We start from the raw sequence: 22,506 nt of genomic DNA on the forward strand, positions 1-22,506 counted from the left end.
ATTTATAAATCAAATATTTCACAAGATCCTTTGGTAGCATATAACGCTACCATGCAAAATACTAGCAGGTTCGGTTTGACTGAGCCGTTTATAAAAGCACAGGCGCTTGAAGCTCTATCAATAAATATATGCATCATCATATCCCATCTACCTAATATACCTGAGATACTATATCTTCATGAGATCTAACCTGCATATACTTTTTTATTGATTGAGCTTCAAACGCCTGTGATAAAAGGTAATAAGATACGCAACACACCAACGCCACAATGTACCGATCTAATCGGGTCTTTTATTCCGGCTCGTCTCAACGGGTCGGTATAACGATAGGAATTTTCTTTACAAACAACAAAATAGACCGAAGCTTTCGGATCCAACGGAGGCGTTTTTACCTTGCTTTCTGTGCGCACAATCACAAATGCATTTGCGAGCTGAGAACCAGTTGTTGCAATAAATAAACCCAAAGACTCTAAAGTTGTTTCCTTTCTGCGTAACTGGTCGATGGTAGTAAATGTACTTTGCAGATATTTCAGTCTCCGAAATGATAAACATTAGCTGCTAACCAGATTTTACACATTGCTAATAGCCTTGTATATAGTTATATCGGATGGATAAGTTAATACGAAAATGACTGGGAACGTTAACAACACAAACACTAACTCCGATTCAAACTGTAAAGTAGTAAACTGACTAAAATCAAAAGTAGTTTTAGTGTTTCGATGCCAGCGTATGGTGGCTGATTTCTGCCATCTCGTTCTGGCTTGTTGGTACGTTTGCAGGGCGCCAGAACGCCAGGACGCCAGAACGACAATTATACGCGCCAAGATGACAAACAAGGCATTTGTCGTTCTGGCGGAGGCGCCAACACGCTAAATTGGGAAGTTGTCGTCATGGCGTTCTGGCGACTTGGCGCGTTTGCAGGGCGCCAACACGCCAACACGCCAGGACAACAATTATACGTGCCAAGACGACAAAATCCATATTTGTCATTTTGGCGTGTTCACTTGTCGTCTTGGCGTGTTGGCATCTTGGCGTTAAGCAAACGCGCCAAGACGCCATAACGCCATGATGACAACTTCCCAATTTAGTGTGCTGGCGCCCCCGCCAGAACGACAAATGCCTTGTTTGTCGTCTTGGCGTGTATAATTGTCATCCTGGCGTTCTGGCGTCTTGGCGCGTTTGCAGGGCGCCAACACGCCAGGACGACAAATTATACGTGCCAAGACGACAAAATTCATACTTGTCGTTTGGCGCGTTCATTTGTCGTCTTGACATGTTGGCACGTTGGCGGGGGCGCCAAGACGCCAACACGCCAAGACGACAAGTGAACGCGCCAAACTGACAAATATGGATTTTGTCATCTTGGTGCGTATAATCGTTGTCCTGGCGTGTTGGCGTCTTGGCTGAATGCCAGGATGACAATTAGATGCGCCAAGACGACAAAATCCATATTTGTCGTTTTGGTGCGTTCACTTGTTGTCTTGGCGCCCCCGCCAACGCGCCAACACGCCAACACGCCAAGACGACAAATGAACGCGCCAAAACGACAAGTATGAATTTTGTCGTCTTGGCACGTATAATTTGTCGTCCTGGCATCTTGGCGTGTTGGCGCCCTGCAAACGCGCCAAGACGCCAGAACGCCATGACGACAACTTCCATATTTAGCGTGTTGGCGCCCCTGCTAGAACGACAAATGCCTTGTTTGTCGTCTTGGCGCGTATATTTGTCGTCCTGGCGTTCTGGCGCCCTGCAAACGTGCCAACACGCCGGAACGAGATGGCAGAAATCAGCCACCATACCAGCACGTGATTTTTTAACCAAATTAAAAATATGCTACAAACAAGAGGTCACTTAACAGAACAGAACAGAACATTTTCTTTATTTTGAAGACACAGATTACAAAATACAAGTATCCTGCAATAACATGTGAGCAAATAAGTATTATAGAAAAGCAATGTCCTAACTACCTTCCTTACAAACAAAAGACAAACTCCGTTTGCGATTTGCGAAACGACTATATTGTGACGACATTATTACAAGAGTTAAGAAGTCATTACAAGTATCATTGCGAACAATAACATGTAAAATCTAAGTCACTGTAATAGTGAACCAAACTCATATGTATGAAATAATGACATGTAATATTCACTATGTTACAATAATTTAAGATATCAATGACATCAAATATTTTCATACATTAACAGTGACAAAATTTCATGTTTATAATGTTAAAATATATATGTCTGATATGCCCATCGACGAGACCTCTAGCTGCACAGGTAAAACCAGAGATAAAACTCTTTGAGTAAAAAACCCTCTGGAACCCTGTACCCGCGGCTGGCTTGGACATCTCTCCGGACAAGAAACGGCGGGATATTCTCGTTTCATGACATTTTGATACACTTATGAATACATATTGTAATAGTGTGCCTCCTCTATAAAATAACAGCATTACATGTTACGGTTTCAATTACATTAAGTATTTCCTAAATAAACCTTTGCGTGATACCATAAACTGCACACTGATATAAATTGGATATTTCCGAATACTCGGACAGTTTATACTTCTATACACTACAAAAACAATCTTTATTACAATTTCACATGTTTGTTAAAGCTTTCAAAAAAATACTGTACGTAAACATGCAGATAAATAGGCTTAAACACTTAAATAAGTATAATATTTTGAACATTGTATGTAAACCTGCAAATACTCATTATACATAACGCTTATTTGTGCGTTTTACTCCTAAAAAGAGCATTGAATTTGAAGCCACAATGAGAGTATCGCTAGAACTGATTTAAACATGTATCTAATCCTCTTACGTATCTCACTATACGCTCTAACAAACAATACCAGTCAAACCGGTTTGTAAATCAGTGTCCGTGAGGACAACGGTACTCTGCTACACGATGTGCCGCAGAGTACAAATAGTCCTAACTACCTTCCTTACAAACAAAAGACAAACTCCGTTTGCGATTTGCGAAACGACTATAGAACAAGCAAAGTATAGATTGGGAAATATCTTCAAATTCAATGCTCTTTATGTATGAACAATTGTTAACGCTATTATAAATCGAGCTTTTTTGAAACCGCGAGCCTTTTCTCAATTGAATCCTTAACATAACCATCTTTGGCAATGTCAGACTTCCACCTCCCATGTCTCTTTAGACATCTTTCAGAGATATCAGAACTTTTAGCTGCTTCTGTGATACCACTGGCTCTGAGAGAATGCGTACCAAGATTTCTATTTGGTGCAACTAATTTTAATTTACTTACAATACATTCCTTAGCTCTAGTATAACTAAGAGGCTTGTTAACCTTTACAAGAGATACAACATTTTTCGACCTTAAAGCTGGTTTAAATAAAAATTCGTCAGGCTTATCATTCAAATTTGCGGCGTTCATATATTTCTGTAACAAGACATATGGGCACGCCGAAGTGCTGCCCTTTGAAATAACTATATCTGAACCATTACGATAAATATCAGTTTTGCTCTTCGATACATATATTGTCACGTGATCTTCATTGAAACGCACATCTTTACATTTTAAGTTCAATACCTCACTAATTCGCATAAAACCTGCGTACGTAATCATAATCATAGACAAGTCCCTTAAAATACATATATCATCACTGTCAATGAACATGGAACACAAAGAATGCAGTTCATGAGTAGATACAACGTCCTTTTTACATACTGGTTTGGAGTGTGTACGCTTGGCTGCTTCTAGTAATTGTTTCACAACAGGACTTTCTGTCGGATCCTCCATATCATTAATGTTATGTACCCATTTAATACTGTAAAAAGCTGATGTCACAACGTGATTAGATTTTCCTTCGTCCATTAAACTGGTGAAATAAAGCCCAACCGTGAAAGGATGTGCCGGTTTGGAAACGAGTTTATTTTTGTGGCAGAATTTTTCAAATTGTGTAAACGAATTGAAATATTTATTTACAGTGTTATCTGCTTTGGATTGTAGTAAGTAACTAGCCATCTTTTCTGCCATATGAGTTGAGTTCTCTATAAATCCGGCTTCATCGGCTTTCCTTTTCAGCGTGGTAACTAAGTCAACACCTAATAAAGAAATAAATACATTAGTACTGCATGATAACTTATTATACCGTATGCTATATATTATGGTACAAATTTGAATGCTACCATATCAAATGGTAAGACACTTTTTCCAAAAATGCCGTTATTGCCATTGCCTGAAATAATGCAATTTTTGCCAATAACTCGAACCTCGTGTATGTATGGTTTGAATCCTCTCTGCTCTTCAAACAACCACGGCCAATACGGCGCACTGACCCACTTTGGTACAGTCAATGTACTAATAGCTTTTTCTTTCAGACATTTTCTTATACATGCTAATGCAAGTCTAGGTGGTGGAACTAACCAGTTCACTTCAAGTTCGGAGCCCCAGGACTGCATTAGAGCATCAACCGCTTCTGTCCCGGGTACCCACCAACGGGAATTAAATCGACTGCATTTGTTATTTAAATGTGACGCAAATCTGTCGATTGTATGAGGACCCCATTTACGATCTAATTCCTTAAATATACTCGGACATATTGACCAGTCATCTGAATCAGAGCATCTGCTTAAATAGTCACTCTCTGTGTTAAGCTCCCGTGGAATCCACTCTGGACAAAGTACAATGCAATTTTGATCACAAAATTTATTCAGATCTACAGCTATTTTATGTATATTGTTTTTATTACTACCGTTTAAAAGCACTGAAGAGACATTTTTGTTGTCTGAGTATACTTTCACATAAGAACCTTTAAGCGCCTCTTCGTGTGAGCGCAGTACTCTACTTACGGCTTCGGCCTCACGCCAAGTCGAACTATGGCCCTGTTCCATTTTTGACCATGATCCGATTACTTCTGAATTTGTAAATGTGGACTTACCACTACCAGTTGAAATACCAACTACTTCCGGTTTGGTATTAAACGACTCACGTTGATGTAAGTGTTTGTAATCAACCTTTTCCGAGGTTATATTAGAAATTTTGTCCACTTCCGGGGACGTGCATCTGTTTGGTACTATACCACTATCCACTTCCGGGGATTCTAATATCGTATTCACTTCCGGGAATACGTGATCGGCATTTACGCCTCCAAATACTCCAGAATTACTTATAATGTCCGCTTCCGGGGACAAGCTATCATCTTTGTATTCAATTTCTGAGAATACGTTACCTGCTTGTGCATCATGCTTACAGTAAACATCTGACTGGTTATCAAAACCTTGACTTTTGCGACGCCCCATGACGTCATCACCTAGTGCATGTTTTGAAGGGCACTGAGAGTTGTTCAATTCTACGTACCCTCCGTAGCCTAATTGACTTGCATCTGCAAACACGTTATACATGCATATTTCTTTCTTATCAATGTTTTTACCATTTTTGTTTAAAGAACGTACGTTTTGTCTCCAGTATTGTAATTCGTCAATTGCGTTTTCTGTGATCATTACTGGAGCATTCCAGCTGGCTCTAGAATTAATACAATTAAATAAATATCTGGTTAAAAGCCGTACTTTGTTACCTATGACACTTTGTACAGAAGTGATCTGTCCTACGACACTTGCGAGATATCTAACAGATACTAATTTATGTTTTGATATACTGACCTGATATAGAAGAGATTCTATGGAAGACTCTAATCCCCGTATTCTATTTTCAGTAATGAACAATAGATTATGTTCCATATCTAACACATGACCAAGCCACGTTACCTTTTGTTTCGGTACCCATTCGCATTTCTCGTGTGCTAGTAAAAACCCAAAATCAATGAGAGTTTGTTTTGTATAATCACTGGAAGTGATTGCATTCATAAGAGAGTTATGACCGCCTATACCATCATCCAAAAACATAATGATTTTGTGTCCTCTGCATCTCAAATATGCAACAACTATTCTCAACAGTTTTGTGAATATGTGCCCAGCTGTTTTTATTCCGAATGGTAAAGAATTAAACACGTAATATTTTTTGGACCCGTTCTCAGGGAACGAAAACCCTAGATAAGTTCTGTGCTCATCAAAAATGTCAATATGATGATAAGCTCCTTTTAAGTCGTATGTAAATAAATAGGAGTTCTTTTCGAATAATTTCTCTGCTATTTTTATATCCTCAAATTTAATTTTGAATTGGTGTAAATGGGGATTTATATATCTGCAATCTAAAACTAATCTCTTTTTCCCTTTTTTATTTATAGCTACAGTGAGGGGGTTGACTACCTTTGGTGTTTTTTTCTGATTTTGATATTATACCTTTATCTAATAAATCTTGAATTTCTTGCTCTACAAACGAAACATTTTCTCTCGCTGAACGATTATTTTTAAGTATTGTTCCTTCCGGAATTGTTTTAAAGGGTAATTTATATCCTTTATCAATAACATTCAATATGTAATCACTTCCAGTTGCCTCTTTCCATTTATGATACTTTTCTTTCAACCTACCTACAGGAGATAAGGTTTCAGTGGGCTCTTCCGGACCCATATTTTTAGACTGCCCGTCATTTTTCTGATCTAATGTACATAACAAATTTATACTCATCTTGTTATTGGAAGCCTTTGCTGCGCATTCCGGCGCTCCTTTCCAATGTCCGGGCTTGCCACAATCAAAACAAAGCCCGGGACGTCTAGGTTGCGTGGGCGTGGTCGATGCGACTGTCGCCTGTGGAGCCGTGACGGTAGACGTGAGTCTCCTGTATGGCCAAGATCGGCGTGTCGAACGCTTCTTCTCTGCCTTGAACTTTCGATTGGCCCTTGATTCGGCCTGCATCATACGCTTTTCGTCATCCGAGTTGTCGGCAAGAGGATTACATTCGTACTCGTGTACGACTCTCCATCCCAATTCCGAATTGTCAGCCAGTCGTATTAACTTTTGCCGGTGTAAAACCATGTCTTTTGCTGAAATATATATATATTGTGTCACAAAGATATAATTGTTATATTCAACGCGTGTTACTTTCATAAATTTAACATACTTCCCGTTAAAAAGTCAAACATTTAACTGCTTGATTACCTGCCTGGTAGATACACCTGTCAATCAAATTTCGTGTAATTTATCGATTGACAGTACGGTTGAACAGTAAAATGTATGACATATTTATAAAAATTAAATAACTAACCTTCTGCTATTTTCCTACTACATTCGTCCGTTTTTTCGTCAGATAACAATGACTCAGCTTCATCCAAAGCTACGCCTACTTTGCTATTGTACTTGTACTGTTCTTCGTTTGACTTTCTCTTAAATTTTGGAATTCCAGCATTTAATAAATTTGAAAATTTTTGAGCATTATTATCACTTATCTTAGTTATTATTTTCTCCATGTCCGTCAACAAAGACGATCTGTGCTCTCGTAACTTCTGCTCAACGCGTTCATCGATGTTTGCATCCATTTCTTACTGGTGAGAGTATAACGATGTCGCCACAATGAGAGTATCGCTAGAACTGATTTAAACATGTATCTAATCCTCTTACGTATCTCACTATACGCTCTAACAAACAATACCAGTCAAACCGGTTTGTAAATCAGTGTCCGTGAGTACAACGGTACTCTGCTACACGATGTGCCGCAGAGTACAAATAATATATTATGGGTATGGACAATCGGTTGTGAAATATCTAAATAGTAATACGTGATAAAAACATTTTCACTTTATCAATTAACATGTCATATGGGTACTGTTGTAGAAAATTAATCCTTTAACAAAAGAGAAGAGAGTTATACCATTTACAATGTTTTCTTAAGTTCAATACAGAGTGACTACAGAAGTACTTTCGCACGAGAATTTCTTTGTATTAGACGATCTACTTATATGAATGAATTACAGTCGCGCGATTTGATTGCCTAAAAATACTATTTCAGAATGATTTAATTCATGAAAATGCGATACACATTTACTATGGATAATGGGTTTAAAAAGAACGTGAGTTAACGCAATTTGTTAAAACCTTCTAAAATGTTCAATCAGATCTTTAACAAAGTAAGCAAGATTTGTCAAAGCAGATCCCCTTGTACTTGATAATAAATCTTTAAACTTGATAATATTCGGCCTTTAATAGAATCTTTTTGGTATAAGCTTTGATCTTTTATCAATAAATAAGGGACATTCTAATAAGTAGTGCATTTCATCACAAGACTGTTAAAGTGACATAGTCGACACTAGCGCTCTTCATGTGGGACAAATGACTGGGCCCAGCGGCCGGTTTCAATAGGGAACCTATGGTTACCGGTACGAAAATGCATCAGGGACAGTCTTAATAAACTAGGTAACGAAGTAAGATATTTCTCCTGGTCAACAGAGTCTTTATAACAACTGTACATTTTACCTTTATAAGAAACAACTACCTTCTACCAATTCAATTCCTTATTTATTTCATATTAATAACAAAACATTCAGACCTCATTTTCAGCACTTTAGAGCATTTCAATGACATGAAAAACATATGAATATATGGTCATTTAGTATAACATGTCTTCTTATCAAAAATAGAAAAACTTTCGTCATTCGACCAAATGTGACATTGTCGTGCATCGCTAAGCCAGTACCCTTTTCAGAAATTAATTTTGATGTAGATTCTAAATTGTTAAATTTAATCTAACTTGTTTACAAAATGTTCATGCTAAAATACATACATCTGGCAAATACACTTGCACATTCGAATGGAAGCATTGTCGCATACAAATCTGAAAGCAAAAATATGAAATTGCTACTATTATTAACAATGGAATGCGGGCATGCTCGTGTTTAAGTCATTTCTGCTGTATACATACAATTCCGATTCTAATATGTCATCAAATACGGTAAAACTCTTTCTTGGTCATAACATGTAGTTCGGCATGACGTCAACGTTAAGGTAGTTCTGCACGTTTGGGTTTAAATTTTTCCTACAATGTATAATTTGACTAAATTCTGATTTTTTAAAACTTCAGAATATACCTAGAAAATTAAGCAAATATAAAGGAAAGGTTCGTTTGCATGATTTTTTTGCTCGACTGATCATAATGGGAGACTATGGAAAAATCATAACTTTCAAAACATTTTCGCGAATAGAAATTTTTCTACAATGTAGATTTTGATGAAACTGCTATCAATTGTAAATAAATATATGGCCTATAATGTGGTGAAATAAAATGTATTGGTCCGTGTGCTTATTTTTGAGATAATTGATCATGATTAAAGTGAACAGGATATATCACGCTAATTTTCAGACTTTATTTTGAATTATTTAACGTGTCGCATGTTTTCGTATCATATTTTGACTTCAGAAATATAGTAACAGTGCCATTTTAATAAATTTATTTACAAGATGTCATTTATTAATAAAATGATTTTCATTTCTGTACGCCGAATCCAGGCTTTATTCTACGTTTTCCGGATAAACGACTTTACGCCATCACTTCCGGTTTATCAAACATGCAGAACTACCTTAACATGTATTGTTTAAAATAAACGTGTTTTACCATATTTTGAAAACATTAATATTCGTGGCGGACTGATTTTCGTGGCTGAGTCAATCCACGAAATAAAATCCAACGAATAAGTGAAATTCCATTGCATTAGAAATACAAGAATTATATCCATCGGATGGATATAATTCCACACTGGCCATAGCTTTATCAGATCAAGTGGTTCCAACGTTGTTTGAGCGGTGAATTTTACGCCGATCAGATGGAGAAATATGGCCGATACTACAAATTTCCGGTATTGTAAGTATGATTTAAAGGAATTTCTACCCGTTAAATAACGAATCAAATGAAACCGATGGTTGCACCTGGAGCGCAAATGTGTCTATATTTTAGCACATGTGTCTATTTAGCTGAGGTTTGTGCCGTTTATTCAAACACTTCTGTACAGTCCGGCGGGGGAAGGAGATTTTTGACAGTTTTTGACAATATCGCCTCGAATATAGTGTTTATCGGGAGCAAGTAACTGTTAAAACACTTTTCATGTAAAGGACTACCTCTTAAAACAAAGCGTGTGTATTTTCATAGAATTATTCAGGGTTGTTTCTGAAGAATCGGCCGAAAACCTAATGCAACGCCGTTTCGAGTGGGTCGCTATGCAACGCAATCAAGTGGATACCGTTCTGTGTCTTACTTGCGAAGTCTTATCCGTCTTAAAACAGTCATTAAAGCCTAACAATGAATAAATTTAGTGACTTTATATCATTATAATGATCCCGCCGTTTCTAATATATTGTACTAAATATATATAATACATTTTTATGCTCGTGTAACATTTAACATATTTTTGCGGACTTGTCAAAAACATCAACACAAAAACATAAAACAAGGGTGAACATCGAACAATATCATTAAGTAAATGATAGTAATAGTTCGTAAAAACAAGAACCAGTTCAAGGACATTTACCTCATCCACGAATGGTACTGAACAGCATGCCAAAAGCGGGTTGACTCTTTATGAGGATTGTTCAAATATGAATGCATCTGAGCACATAAAAATGTATCCTTGATAGATTTCAATGAAAATTTTATTTGGTCCCCTGGAAATATTCACCTTTAACAGATTTACAAAATTTCAGTCTTCTAATCCAATCCTTGAAGCCTTTTTCGTAGTATTTTCTAGGTATACTATATATATAGATGAAGACACTGGAATATTGCAGAACCGAGGTGTTTGCGCTGCACAAAGTTTCGACCAGAAAGGTATATTTGCGCCTTGGGAACAAAAAGAAGTCACACGGGGCAAGGTCAGACGAATAAGGAGGGTGACAAAGGGAGCACAACAACCTTTTCCTGCTTCAGAAAGTCTTGTACAATAGACGCCTTGTGCGATGACGCGTTTTCATGTAGTCTGACATTGGACAAACCAGTTGCGGGTCTTCGAGTTTTGAAATATTTCTTTAGTTTTCGAAGAACTTTAGTGCAATGCATGGTCTTTTGCCAGACTTTGTTGCCAATATTTTGTTCTGAATCTTTCGTTTGGGCTCAAAAAAAGTGAACCAATGTCTCGTCACCAGTGACGACATATGCGAAAGATCGTGCATTGTAATTTGGAAACTGTTTAAGCAACAAGTTTGCGCATTGCACACGTACCCTTTTCTGCTCATCTGTCAACAGATGGGGAATCTAGCACAGATCTTTCTCATTTTCAAATTACGTTTCAGAATTGTATGAGCTGCTCTTATGAGATGCCAACCATACTAGCTATTTGTCTAGCGGTGTATCTTGCATCAGTAGCAACTATTTCTTTCACTCTTGCAACCATCTTGACAGACGTTGCTGATTTCGGCCGACGGCCATGTGGTTCATCTTCTGTTGAAACTAACCAACATTTGAATTTCTTAAACCAACGAAAAACTGTCGAAAAAGATATTTCATTATGCCCATAAACAGAACATATATCATTAAAAATGACTTTACACCCTATGCCAAGAACACAACGATTCTTAATACAGGACCGTACGGTGTACGCTGACCTTTTTCCAACCATTTATTTTTATATTAATATACACGAGTAGGCAATGTTAGCGAGCGATAGACGCAGATAAAGTGAACGGATTTTAATGGGTGTGGTATCAATGTATAAATGAACAAATAAAATACAGACACCAGTGAAAGAAAATAAACGGACTAGCAATACTAAGAGAGACGTGTTACAGTTGTTTTATTTAACTGTCTCCAACAAAACTTTTTTTTCATTGGTGTCTGTATTTCATTTGTATTTTAATTTTTAAACGGCGACCGTAGAGTTTTGTTACATCGTTTCTGTTTTATGGATGACCAATAAAATCTTGCCTTTTCCCTGGGCCAATTTTAACGGTCTCTTTGATTTATCTCTCTGAAAATAAAATATGAATGAAAATATATACAAACAACTGATCAATACTTTTATCATGGACCAAACTTTATTTAAGCTTTGTATAGACAGCTTAAATGCACAACAAATCAGTAATGAAATCGCAATGTATTAGTTTTAAGGGACTGAAAGTAACCAACTGTAACTATACTTATTTAAAGAGTCAACCCGTTTTTGGCATGCTGTTCAGTACCATTCGTGGAGGAGAAAAATATCCGTGAACTGGTTCTTATTTGAACGAACTAATACTATTATTTACTTAATGATATTGTTCGATGTTCATCCTTGATTTATGTTTATGTGTTGATGTTTTTTTGACAATGTCCGCAAAAATATGTTAAATGTTAAAAGTACAATATATTAGAAATGGCGGGATCAATATGATGATATAAAACTATCCAAATTAATTTATTCATTGTTAGGCTTTGAAAATAATGACTGTTTTAAAGACGGATAAGACTTCGCAAGTAAGACACAGAACGGTATCCACTTGATTGCGTTGCATAGCGACCCACTCGAAACGGCGTTGCATTAGGTTTTCGACTGATTGTTCAGAAACAACCCTGAATAATTCTATTAAAATACACACACTTTGTTTTAAGAAGTAGCCCTTTACATAAAAGGTGTTTTAACAGTTACTTGCTCCCGAAAAACACTAAATTTGAGGCGAAATTGTCAAAAACTGTCAAAAATCTCCTTCCCCCGCCGGACTGTACAGAAGTGTTTGAATAAACGGCACAAATCTCAGCTAAATAGACACATGTGCTAAAATATAGACACATTTGCGCTCCAGGTGCACCCATCGTTTTCATTTGATTCGTTATTTAACGGGTAGAAATTCCTTTAAATCATACTTACAATTCCAGAAATTTGTAGTATCGGCCATATTTCTCCATCTGATCGGCGTAAAATTCACCGCTCAAACAACGTTGGAACCACTTGATCTGATAAAGCTATGGCCAGTGTGAATTCGTGTATTTCTAATGATCGTGACCAAATAACCGTTTTAACCAAAAACCACGAAATTTTGTATCCACGCATTTAAACTATTTCACAGTTACTGTATTAGAAATTAACTGATAATATACACTTTGAAAAAGAAAAAGAGAAAATATTTTATGGTACCTGAACCAGTCACAGATTTGACAACACCTTCCGATATGTCGTCATTATCTGAGTTCTTTGCGTTAACAAATCTAAGGGTAGCAAGAGCTGATATATCCTCTACGTCCTCAAGTAAAACTGGGACAATGCACGGTATTCTCTCGTCCAAAGATGCCGCTAAGGCAATATTTTGTTGAAGAACACACATACTGTCACTCAAAAACATTGGCGACACAAATAGGACAATTTTGATCGAGCGAATCATTCCAGTCTTTATGAACTCGAATTTGTCAAAGCTTCGTATAAACATTTTGCATTAAACTGCTCAAGTTTGCACTTAATAGTTAAAACTCTGTCCCGATCCTCCTCAGCAGCTACCAGAAAAAAGCGGTACTGTTTACCATCCGGTAATGGTGGAATTCTTTGCCTTAAGCTATTTATATCCATCATTTCTTTCATCTCAGTTACACCATCAGCCATTACACAGCTGTACCATAAAAACTATTTAAACTGTTGATGTTGAGAAAGGAGTATAGTGAGTTTAAAAACGTTTTGTACGATGTTGACAAATAAATTTGTTGTTACAGTCATTTGTTTGCTTGGAAACACTTTTTCACAAGCGACCGAGAATTGTGTACGAGGTAAATATGCGTCAATGTTTCTTTCACTTCCTTTTGCATACATTGAATGGTACATGTACAGCTACTGAGACTATATGCGACAATGTCCGTGAGGAACAGTGGGTTTAAATCAGACAGGCGAGTTTAATTAAATGCAGACAGGGCTATTTAATTCATATTTGAGAATTCCTTTCTACCCAAGGAGGGGAAAATACCGGATCAACAAAGTCATATTTAGATAACTAAATACCTCGGGGGAGGAAGTGTCACACGAAGGATGGAGTTCTTCTGATAACCTGTCATGTTTTCTTCTGATAACTGTTACGTAGTTCGTCTGATTTCTGAATGACGTGCCAAGGAATCGTAGGAAAAATGGTAATTATTTATCTTTAAATAGAGAGAATGGGGTGTAAAACTAAACTTTGATGATCAAGGTTGCCTGATGTCTTGTGCTATGCGTCAGAAAAACCTGTTTAGTCTGATAATCAGCCCCACTACTTTGAAAAGAAGACATTTTGAGTAAAATATCGAAATCGTTTGCTCATTCATACATATTATTCTTCTTACTCACGTTCTTCATCCGCAGCACATGCACTAGAATAATTTTAGTGCAAAGTTGCAAACATATACCACTTTCTAACAATTTTATGCCCGATTTTTCAAATGTTACGGAATTCCGGTGATAACTCTGAAGATGTCGCAGAGTTCTTATGATAACTTTTATTACTGCTAGGGTGTTTCTTGAGCTATGTTAAGATACTTTTTAGCTAATTTTATTATTTAAAAAGGGTGTTAACGATGTTCTAACGTAATATATTTATCCAAGGCACAGTATTGTGGTTATATAATGTACGGTACGTGTGTTTTTGAGTTCCAATGATAAGTTTTTAGTGTTATATTTGTTATTCTGATAGATGTTACTTTTAAAGGGACTGTGTACGCTAATAATGATGATCTGGCTAACTATGGTTAATTTTTTAAATACAAATTGCACATAAATGATGTACAGTGTTAAACAGTTACAGAAATATACTCTTATTTTCATTTCTAACACGATCCGCAGCAGTTGCTATATAAACATATAGCGAAATCGCCTATACATGAATCTACGATAAAATATAGCTGTTCCATTCCACCCTACGATTGTAACATGACTGGGAGATTCTATTCTGCTTCCGTTATATGCCGACTAAATACTCGACTTTTTCAGTGCTAAGCAGTAGTAATAAAAAGTACATCAAATTTTCTGAAACAAAACAATTTCTAACTGATGAATTTATTTGTTTATATTTTTACCGTAAGAAAATGTTTCAGCCCGGTAAGTTTCAACCTCAACATCAGTGCATCTATCTGGTCGTGTACGTAGCTTACAATTTCTGCGCTGTAAGCACCATGAATGTCAACTAGATTCTACTTTGACATTACTAAAATAAAATTATAATTCATGTTCCAATCTTCCAGACTCAAGTGTTTACGTGTTTATATGCCGCAATGTTCTGGCGTGTATGTTTCAATGCCATCATGTAGTGACGTGTACTATTTTAAGAAACTGCATATATATAAGGTTTGAATAAAGTATTTACATCTGATTTCTATATCTGACCTTAGATATTATTGAAAATAGCATTTTCACAGCAGTAACTGCTTAATACTTTAATTAAAATTTAATATATATCGGAAAATTCCGTTTTATGCAACGCTTTCCATTCGTGGGAGGTTTTTGTAATAGCATATGGCCAGCCGAATGACATATTGAGCTAAAATGTAGTGCTGTAAAATGCGCAGAATTTGCGTGGTTAGAATCGAAATAATAAATATGTTCCAATAATTTTATCAGTTAATAAAATATGGGCAGTCGTTCGGATGCGAATATTAAATCACGAGTGCTACACACTCGTGATTTAATTATTACGCATCCGAACTCCTGCCCATATTTTATTAACTGATAAAATATAGGGACATATTTATTATTTCTTAATTAATTGGCTTGGAAATTACATTGTGGATTCTATTGTAAGAAAGTGCAGAATTCTCTTACTTTATAATATTTCCAGCTAAACTCTAAAATGCCATTCTATTCATCTTATAGCATTTAGATAGCACTTTAAAATTCACATTATTCACTTATTATGATATTCTATATGACAAATAGTATATGCATGTATGAGGATGACAACCCCCTATTTGGTACGCAGTATTCAGCGCATCGAAAATTATATGCATTCTGTAAGATGTAATGAAAATACTGCAGTATTAACGCCAGTCACATTACGAACATGTCGGTTTATCTGCCTCGAATCTGTGGTAAATATGCTATAGCATCATATGACTCATGTCAATTGATTAGCTCGCTCTCTGTGTTGTGTAGTGTCGCATTGTGACTGTACTTTTTCAGTGTCAACTATATGAAGGATTTAAAAAATTATGATGGTAAAGTTATAATTATCATAGTAAATCATACTATATAGCATTATTTTTTATCATTAATCCGATCAACCACTTCAGAAAAAGACAGCCTCTGCAAATGCAGCAAATAGATGTACCCTAAATTAAAGATAATGGATTTGATTTCAATTCAGTGACAATCAAAACGGAAAGCAATAAATCGTTGTTCACGAACATTAGCAAATCCATTGATAGAACAAAAAAATACAATTTACTGCATTTATTATCTATTCGTATTTTACTATATATGTCATTATACTGCATATAGTTTTAAACTTTACAAAAGACTCATACCGTACATTATATAACCACAATACTGTGCCTTGGATAAATATATTACGTTAGAACATCGTTAACACCCTTTTTAAATAATAAAATTAGCTAAAAAGTATCTTAACATAGCTCAAGAAACACCCTGGCAGTAATAAAAGTTATCATAAGAACTCTGTGACATCTTCAGAGTTATCACCGGAATTCCGTAACATTTGAAAAATCGGGCATAAAATTGTTAGAAAGTGGTATATGTTTGCAACTTTGCACTAAAATTATTCTTTTGCATGTGCTGCGGATTAAGAACGTGAATAAGAAGAATAATATGTATGAATGAGCAAACGATTTCGATATTTTACTCAAAATGTCTTCTTTTCAAAGTAGTGGGGCTGATTATTAGACTAAACAGTTTTTTCTGACGCATAGCACAAGACATCAGGCAACCTTGATCATCAAACTTTAGTGTTACACCCCATTCTCTTTATTTAAAGATAAATAATTACCATTTTTTTCTACGATTCCTTGGCACGTCATTCAGAAATCAGACGAACTCTGTAACGTTTTCCAGGAACTCCGTAACAGTTATCAGAAGAAAACATGACAGGTTATCAGAACTCCATCCTTCGTGTGACACTTCCTCCCCCGTGAATACAGCAGCGATCAATTGTTACCCGAGTTACGCCGTATCGATCGGAGTGTCATCTTGATACCTTACAAAATAACAAACCTTGCGTAACAAACAGGTATCTTATTGCAGTTTTTGATGCAATGCGTAGGCATAGGAAATAGAGATCAATATAATTGCACCTTTACTAATCCTACCAGGTGTTCTGTATTACAAAAGTGCTCCTATTTTGACATTTTGATACGAGCAAAACTGTATTATCTGCACTATTAATTACTTACTGGTACTTCATTTTATTATTGGCTTGTTAAAAGTTAATTTTTTACCATATGTAAGTTGACAGAAACATAGGAACCATGTTTTAAGGGGTAAATCAAACACAAATGAATAAATCCTAAATGTTTTTGTTGTGCAAAAAAGTATGATATTGTGTCTAAAACAGTTATATGGTTGATTATTTTACATGCAAAGTGTTTTGTTATAATTCCACTGAGTCAGTAAACGCATATCATTTAGCTTCAATTAATTTGACATTCGTTGACAAGGTCTTGTAAGTGACAAACATTAATATACATGCGGGACTTGTGCCATATGCAGTTGATTAGGTAATTAGGTAAAATGCCATGATGTTTCAGTGGCATAACAAGATTACATAACCTATAAAGACCTGGATGGACTTAAAGTGGAAAAACAGAAGGACAAATGTCCAACAGGAAACGCAGCAAACAAAGAACGCTGCCTCTTGTATATAACTATCTATCTGCTGGTGTCTTTTCTATGACATTCTCATGATGTTGTTCTGTTTAAAAAATCTTTCCTTACAAACAGTTAGCATTTTGTTTTTACTAAAACTATTGCCATCACTAACCTTCCGTTGTATTTTTTTCTAACAACTACGTTTTATCAATAGCCAAAATTGTTATGTTTTTGTTTGTTCAAACAGTATAAAAATCTTTGTTGTATGTCAATATGTAGATATGGAAACGTAATGTAAGAATGTGGGATAAATAAATGGGCTTTAAACATAGTTAAAAAACACAACAATCGGCCTCCAAATAACCGAATGCATGTTTGTCCCCATACCCCGATTCATTGCTCTTCATTTTAAAAATGCCTACATTTTCCGTCAATCCAAATCAAAATGCTGACATTCTTTTCTATAGGAGGCAATAAACTTGCAGGGATAACATCAAATATTCTATTTTTACAGTACTCTGGAATGATCTGCATAGCCGTGTCCAGTTTGGACATTCTTCTATTTTCTCAGTCTCACTATCTATTGATAACTTTCCCAGGTAGATCTAGTATTTTAACATTTCCTTTTCGCTAATTTTATGGCATGCACTCCTGACCATAATTCCCGAAAGAGAGTTAGATAGATATTCGTCTTAGATTTTCATATCTATATTATGAGGACGTCTTTTAATAGCGCAAAATGTCTTTAAAATAAAAATGTGGAAAACCAACTAAGCCTTAACTAATAATTATGTTTTTATAAACTTATATTTCACTCAACAGTTTATCTATTGCTGTGTCAAAGTATCTTGCATTCCAGTTATTCAAAAGATAGTTATGATAAAATGTATAAGATATGTTACTCGGCAAGTCTCGGGTGGATAAACTTAATTCCAACTTGGCGGATAAACTTAAGTGAAGAAAGACAGCAACCTAATATTCTCTATATCTTGTTGCTTAATATATGAGCCGCGCCATGGGAAAACCAACATAGTGCATTTGCGACCAGCATGGATCCAGACCAGCCTGCGCATCCGCGCAGTCTGGTCAGGATCCATGCTGTTCACTTTTTCAGCCTATTGCATTTAGAGAAACTGTTAGCGAACAGCATGGATCCTGACCAGACTGCGCGGATGCGCAGGCTGGTCTGGATCCATGCTGGTCGCAAATGCACTATGTTGGTTTTCTCATGGCGCGGCTCATATACTTTATGTGCAGGTTCAGTATAAATCCTGTTGTGTTTATATACTCGAAGTGCAGGTGCAGTATATATCTTGCTATTTTTATATATTTGAAGCAGGTACGGTTTAAATCATGTTGCATACTTTATGTGCAGTTCATATCCTGTTTTATATGCTCTAAATGCAAGTACATTATACAGTATATATCCTGCCGTTGTTTTAATATATATTACAGGTGGACGTGCAGTATCCTGATAGCCATGACGAAATAGATGATGTTAAAAATATATATGCATGTCCAATTGAAAGACAATTCATCTTGCATACTGGACTACAATATGTTTGTGTCTCCTCATGCGGGTCCGACCAGGTTTTAAACGGTTCGACGTGCATCAATGTGACACTATGTACCAAACCGGTATTATCAGATAGACAGTGTCTAGATCAATGTCCAGAAGGACACGTGTATGTCCCCATGGTAACGAAAGACAATTACGACATATTTACGGGAAAATATCATTATACTACAGCCGACATAAAGGATAGTCCTTGCATCTTGCATCTACTAATTGGTATTACTGCATGTGCACTGTTCTTATACATTATGTTTGCATTGCTGTACTTGTCGACGCTATCATTTTCATCTTCAAAACTGGTAGGTCGACAACTTGCATTTCACTATATTTCTAAATATACATTTTGCTAGGAACTCCTTTAAAAATATGGTCTACTAATGACGCAATTACGCTCACCCGAGTGAAACAATTGTTTATTTAACAAATAACCAAGGCATTCAAGTGGTTTATCGTCTAATTTACCACGGTTTAGAGTTCAGAGCGGCATAGGAATTGAACCACGAGGGCGTTAGTCCTCGTGGTTAAATACTGAAGCATCTGAACGATGTAAAAATATCCCATGTGATGAAAAAAACATTCATATTTGCGCCAGTAGTAGACACAATTTTGCAACTGTATGTTTATTAAACTAATTAAAACAAATTGCTTATAAGTAATGATATCAAATTATTTGATGCTGCACTGATATGCCCGCCCGTCGTAGAAGCAATGTATTATGGCCTTTCTTTGACCGTGGTTTCTGTTTTTGGCGGGCCTACTTTGTCATGTATGGCTCTGGCTGTGTTTGCTGTGGTCTGTACTTCCGGGAAATCTACTCTTACCTTATTATCCTGGTAAACTACATTGTCCTTGTTTATTTTTCCTTCTTGGTAAAATTTCGCGGATGGACAGGCGGACAAAAACATTGTCAAATTTGATATATCAATATACGTGTTGATTTTACAATATTTTTACTTATTGTTTGCTTTTGCATCATTTATTAGTATTATAACTCTCATCCTGTAGTAGTCTTAAATAGGGGCTTTTTGAGGGGCGCATTCTATGAACATGGCTATTCCTATTGAATCTTCCTTGTTCGGCCTTGCTTTTTTGCCTTTTTATATAAAACTGCACAAATGCTTATCGTGGACAAATAATAGAAAGAGAACCAAATGATGAAATCATTAAAAATTTGATGGGAAAGCTACACTGATACATTTTCATATATGTTGCTAATAATATGCAATATCAAACATATTGTTTTAATTTGCAGATGACCTGGTTTCGAAGTTTGAACGGCGGATGTTTGCTCAAAGGAAAGATGAATTGTTAATTAATACAAGTCCTGGTGATGATGAAAACGGTTCCAGCTTTGGTTAAGGACTGAATAAGAGTTCAGTTGTTTCTCGTTAGGCCAAGAGGAAAAGTGATTGTTATTTACAGACTATCAAGAATGTTAAATCACAACGATGTAAAATATTACACCAGAGTTCAGATGGTCAATCAGATTTCGGATATTGCATGAATTTAATCTTCTGGTGGTGATTATTACAATTATTGGTATTCATAAGAGTAGATATCAACAGGACGGCTTAAAATTTTGATCTTATCTGATTAACAAATTTTAAAATAAAAACAAAGTCCTGTCTTTAACGCACACATTTATCATATAGCCCCTTGCATATTCTTCAAAATTCAGGTTAAGTTCTACCTGATGTGAAAGAACAAAACTGATATTTTGCCTAAGTTCAAATTTTGACATAAGAAGGCATGCTGAATAAACTCAGTATAATTATGCATCTCTGACGAACATATATGCCCTTTGTAGCGAAACGTGCTGGCTAACCAAAAAGTGTTAGGCATTGCTAAAATATTGCAGTCCTTTTTTGACTTTGGTTTAACATTAACAGTATTACAGTACATTTTATTGGATTTACGTTAACATTGTCAGTATTACCGAAATGCTCATTTGCTTTAAGGAAACATTATTTCTGTATTCCAGTATTTCTTTCCGGTGTCAGTCTGTTCTTATCACGTAATAGAAAATCGGAGTATGGGTCCAAATGACCTTACGTAGACTTGAATTATAGTAAAATTGAGAAAGTTTGATAATTATCTTCATTTGTTTTACTTGTATTTCAACTTTTGGTATTTGTTCGTTTGTAGTTTCAGTTTTTCTCTAAGCAAAACCACTCCGCCAAAAATATTTAGCTAGATAAACCATTTTAACGCGAGTACATGCTTTTTTCAATCGGGTTAATATATCGACAGTATTTTTGTTTAAAAACAAGGAAAAAGACTTCAAAGATTTCAAATCCCATGTAGTCTTTCGCCTTGCTTTCTGTGTGCGCAATTACAAATGCAGTGGCAAGCTGAGAACCTGCTACTGCAATAGATAAACCCAAAGAGACTGTTTCAAATTGAAAGTTGTTTCCTTTTTGTGTAAATGGTCGATGGTATCCTAGTATGTGTACTTCACAAATCTTTTGAATCTCAGTTATATCATACGGTATAATAAACGAGCCGCTGGCTAGCTTAATATTTACAAAAGCTAACATTGTTTACAATTAAGGTTTATTAATTCTACAATTTCTTTTGTTTCAGACTTTAACAAAATGGATATTTTTAAGTTAAAATTAGTTTCACAAATGGAACTATTTTTAAAAGAACGACCTATTTCAAAAATTGGTAACAATCATTCTTTTGTACAATCTTCTACCCAAAATACTTCAGGAAGTTTTAACATATTTCTTCCTTTATTTTGTTCACGTAGGAATATTATTTTGCAAATTTATAACAGGATGCGGTTGAAATTATAAACTGAGTAGATCATTTCAGAAATTTTATTCCTGATTGTATAATCATATGCTGTCACGTAATAAAATTCCTCTGTAATCACTTTTTTTTGTAACCATTTGAACAAAACAAAAGTCAATGAACATTCTCTGGAGATGGATTTACCTAAAAATAATGACAAGCGTCTGAATGACCTAAATGACCAAAAGATAATCGAGTTCGCTCCAGCGATTGCATATGTAGTTATTGTGATGGTATTCGGTATTTTTGGAAACGTTTTCACAATTGTATATTACGGATTCAGAGCCAGCAAAACTACCACCAATGTATTAATCGCTGCTTTAGCAGTGACAGATTTAGTCACGTGTTTCATTTATTGTGGTGAAATCATTGAACAGTGTTATACATTTACATTTAGTGATGTAACAGGTTGCAGAAGTATGTACTTCATGAACCATTGGATGGTGTACACTTCCGGTTGTATTCTTCTGTTCATTGGAGTAGATAGATACAGAATGATTTGCAAACGAAAGTTTTGGCAAGTAAAAATTCAGTCA

General features: G+C 35.8%; 3 protein-coding genes across 5 annotated transcripts; all 3 read right to left on the minus strand.

Annotated features, from left to right (window-relative positions):
• Positions 1–1,941: 1,941 nt before the first annotated feature.
• Positions 1,942–7,597, minus strand: LOC123537285 (uncharacterized). Of its 3 annotated transcripts, XR_006683506.2 has the most exons (3): positions 7,140–7,597; positions 5,431–6,918; positions 1,942–4,080 (listed from the first exon to the last, which is right to left on the minus strand). XR_006683506.2 is itself a non-coding variant. In XM_053528345.1 (2 exons), exons 1-2 carry the CDS (start codon positions 7,408–7,410, stop codon positions 6,212–6,214), a joined length of 978 nt encoding a protein of 325 aa, XP_053384320.1. In that variant the 5' UTR covers positions 7,411–7,597; the 3' UTR covers positions 1,942–6,211. The 3 variants fall into 3 exon arrangements, 2 of the variants coding, with proteins under 2 accessions (XP_053384320.1, XP_045176887.2); XM_053528345.1 differs by having other exon boundaries at positions 1,942–6,918; XM_045320952.2 differs by having other exon boundaries at positions 1,942–6,918; positions 7,140–7,589.
• LOC128545876 (uncharacterized) lies at positions 3,071–4,000 on the minus strand. Its single transcript, XM_053527869.1, has one exon. The coding sequence runs from the start codon at positions 3,998–4,000 to the stop codon at positions 3,071–3,073; it is 930 nt and encodes a 309-aa protein (XP_053383844.1).
• Positions 7,598–8,622: 1,025 nt separating the features above from the next.
• Positions 8,623–13,642, minus strand: LOC123537448 (uncharacterized). The gene is made up of 2 exons (XM_045321166.2): positions 12,964–13,642; positions 8,623–8,702 (listed from the first exon to the last, which is right to left on the minus strand). Exons 1-2 carry the CDS (start codon positions 13,250–13,252, stop codon positions 8,623–8,625), a joined length of 369 nt encoding a protein of 122 aa, XP_045177101.2. The 5' UTR covers positions 13,253–13,642.
• Positions 13,643–22,506: the final 8,864 nt, after the last annotated feature.

This window comes from Mercenaria mercenaria, chromosome 17, assembly GCF_021730395.1.
Source record: "Mercenaria mercenaria strain notata chromosome 17, MADL_Memer_1, whole genome shotgun sequence".
Lineage (NCBI taxonomy): Eukaryota > Metazoa > Mollusca > Bivalvia > Venerida > Veneridae > Mercenaria > Mercenaria mercenaria.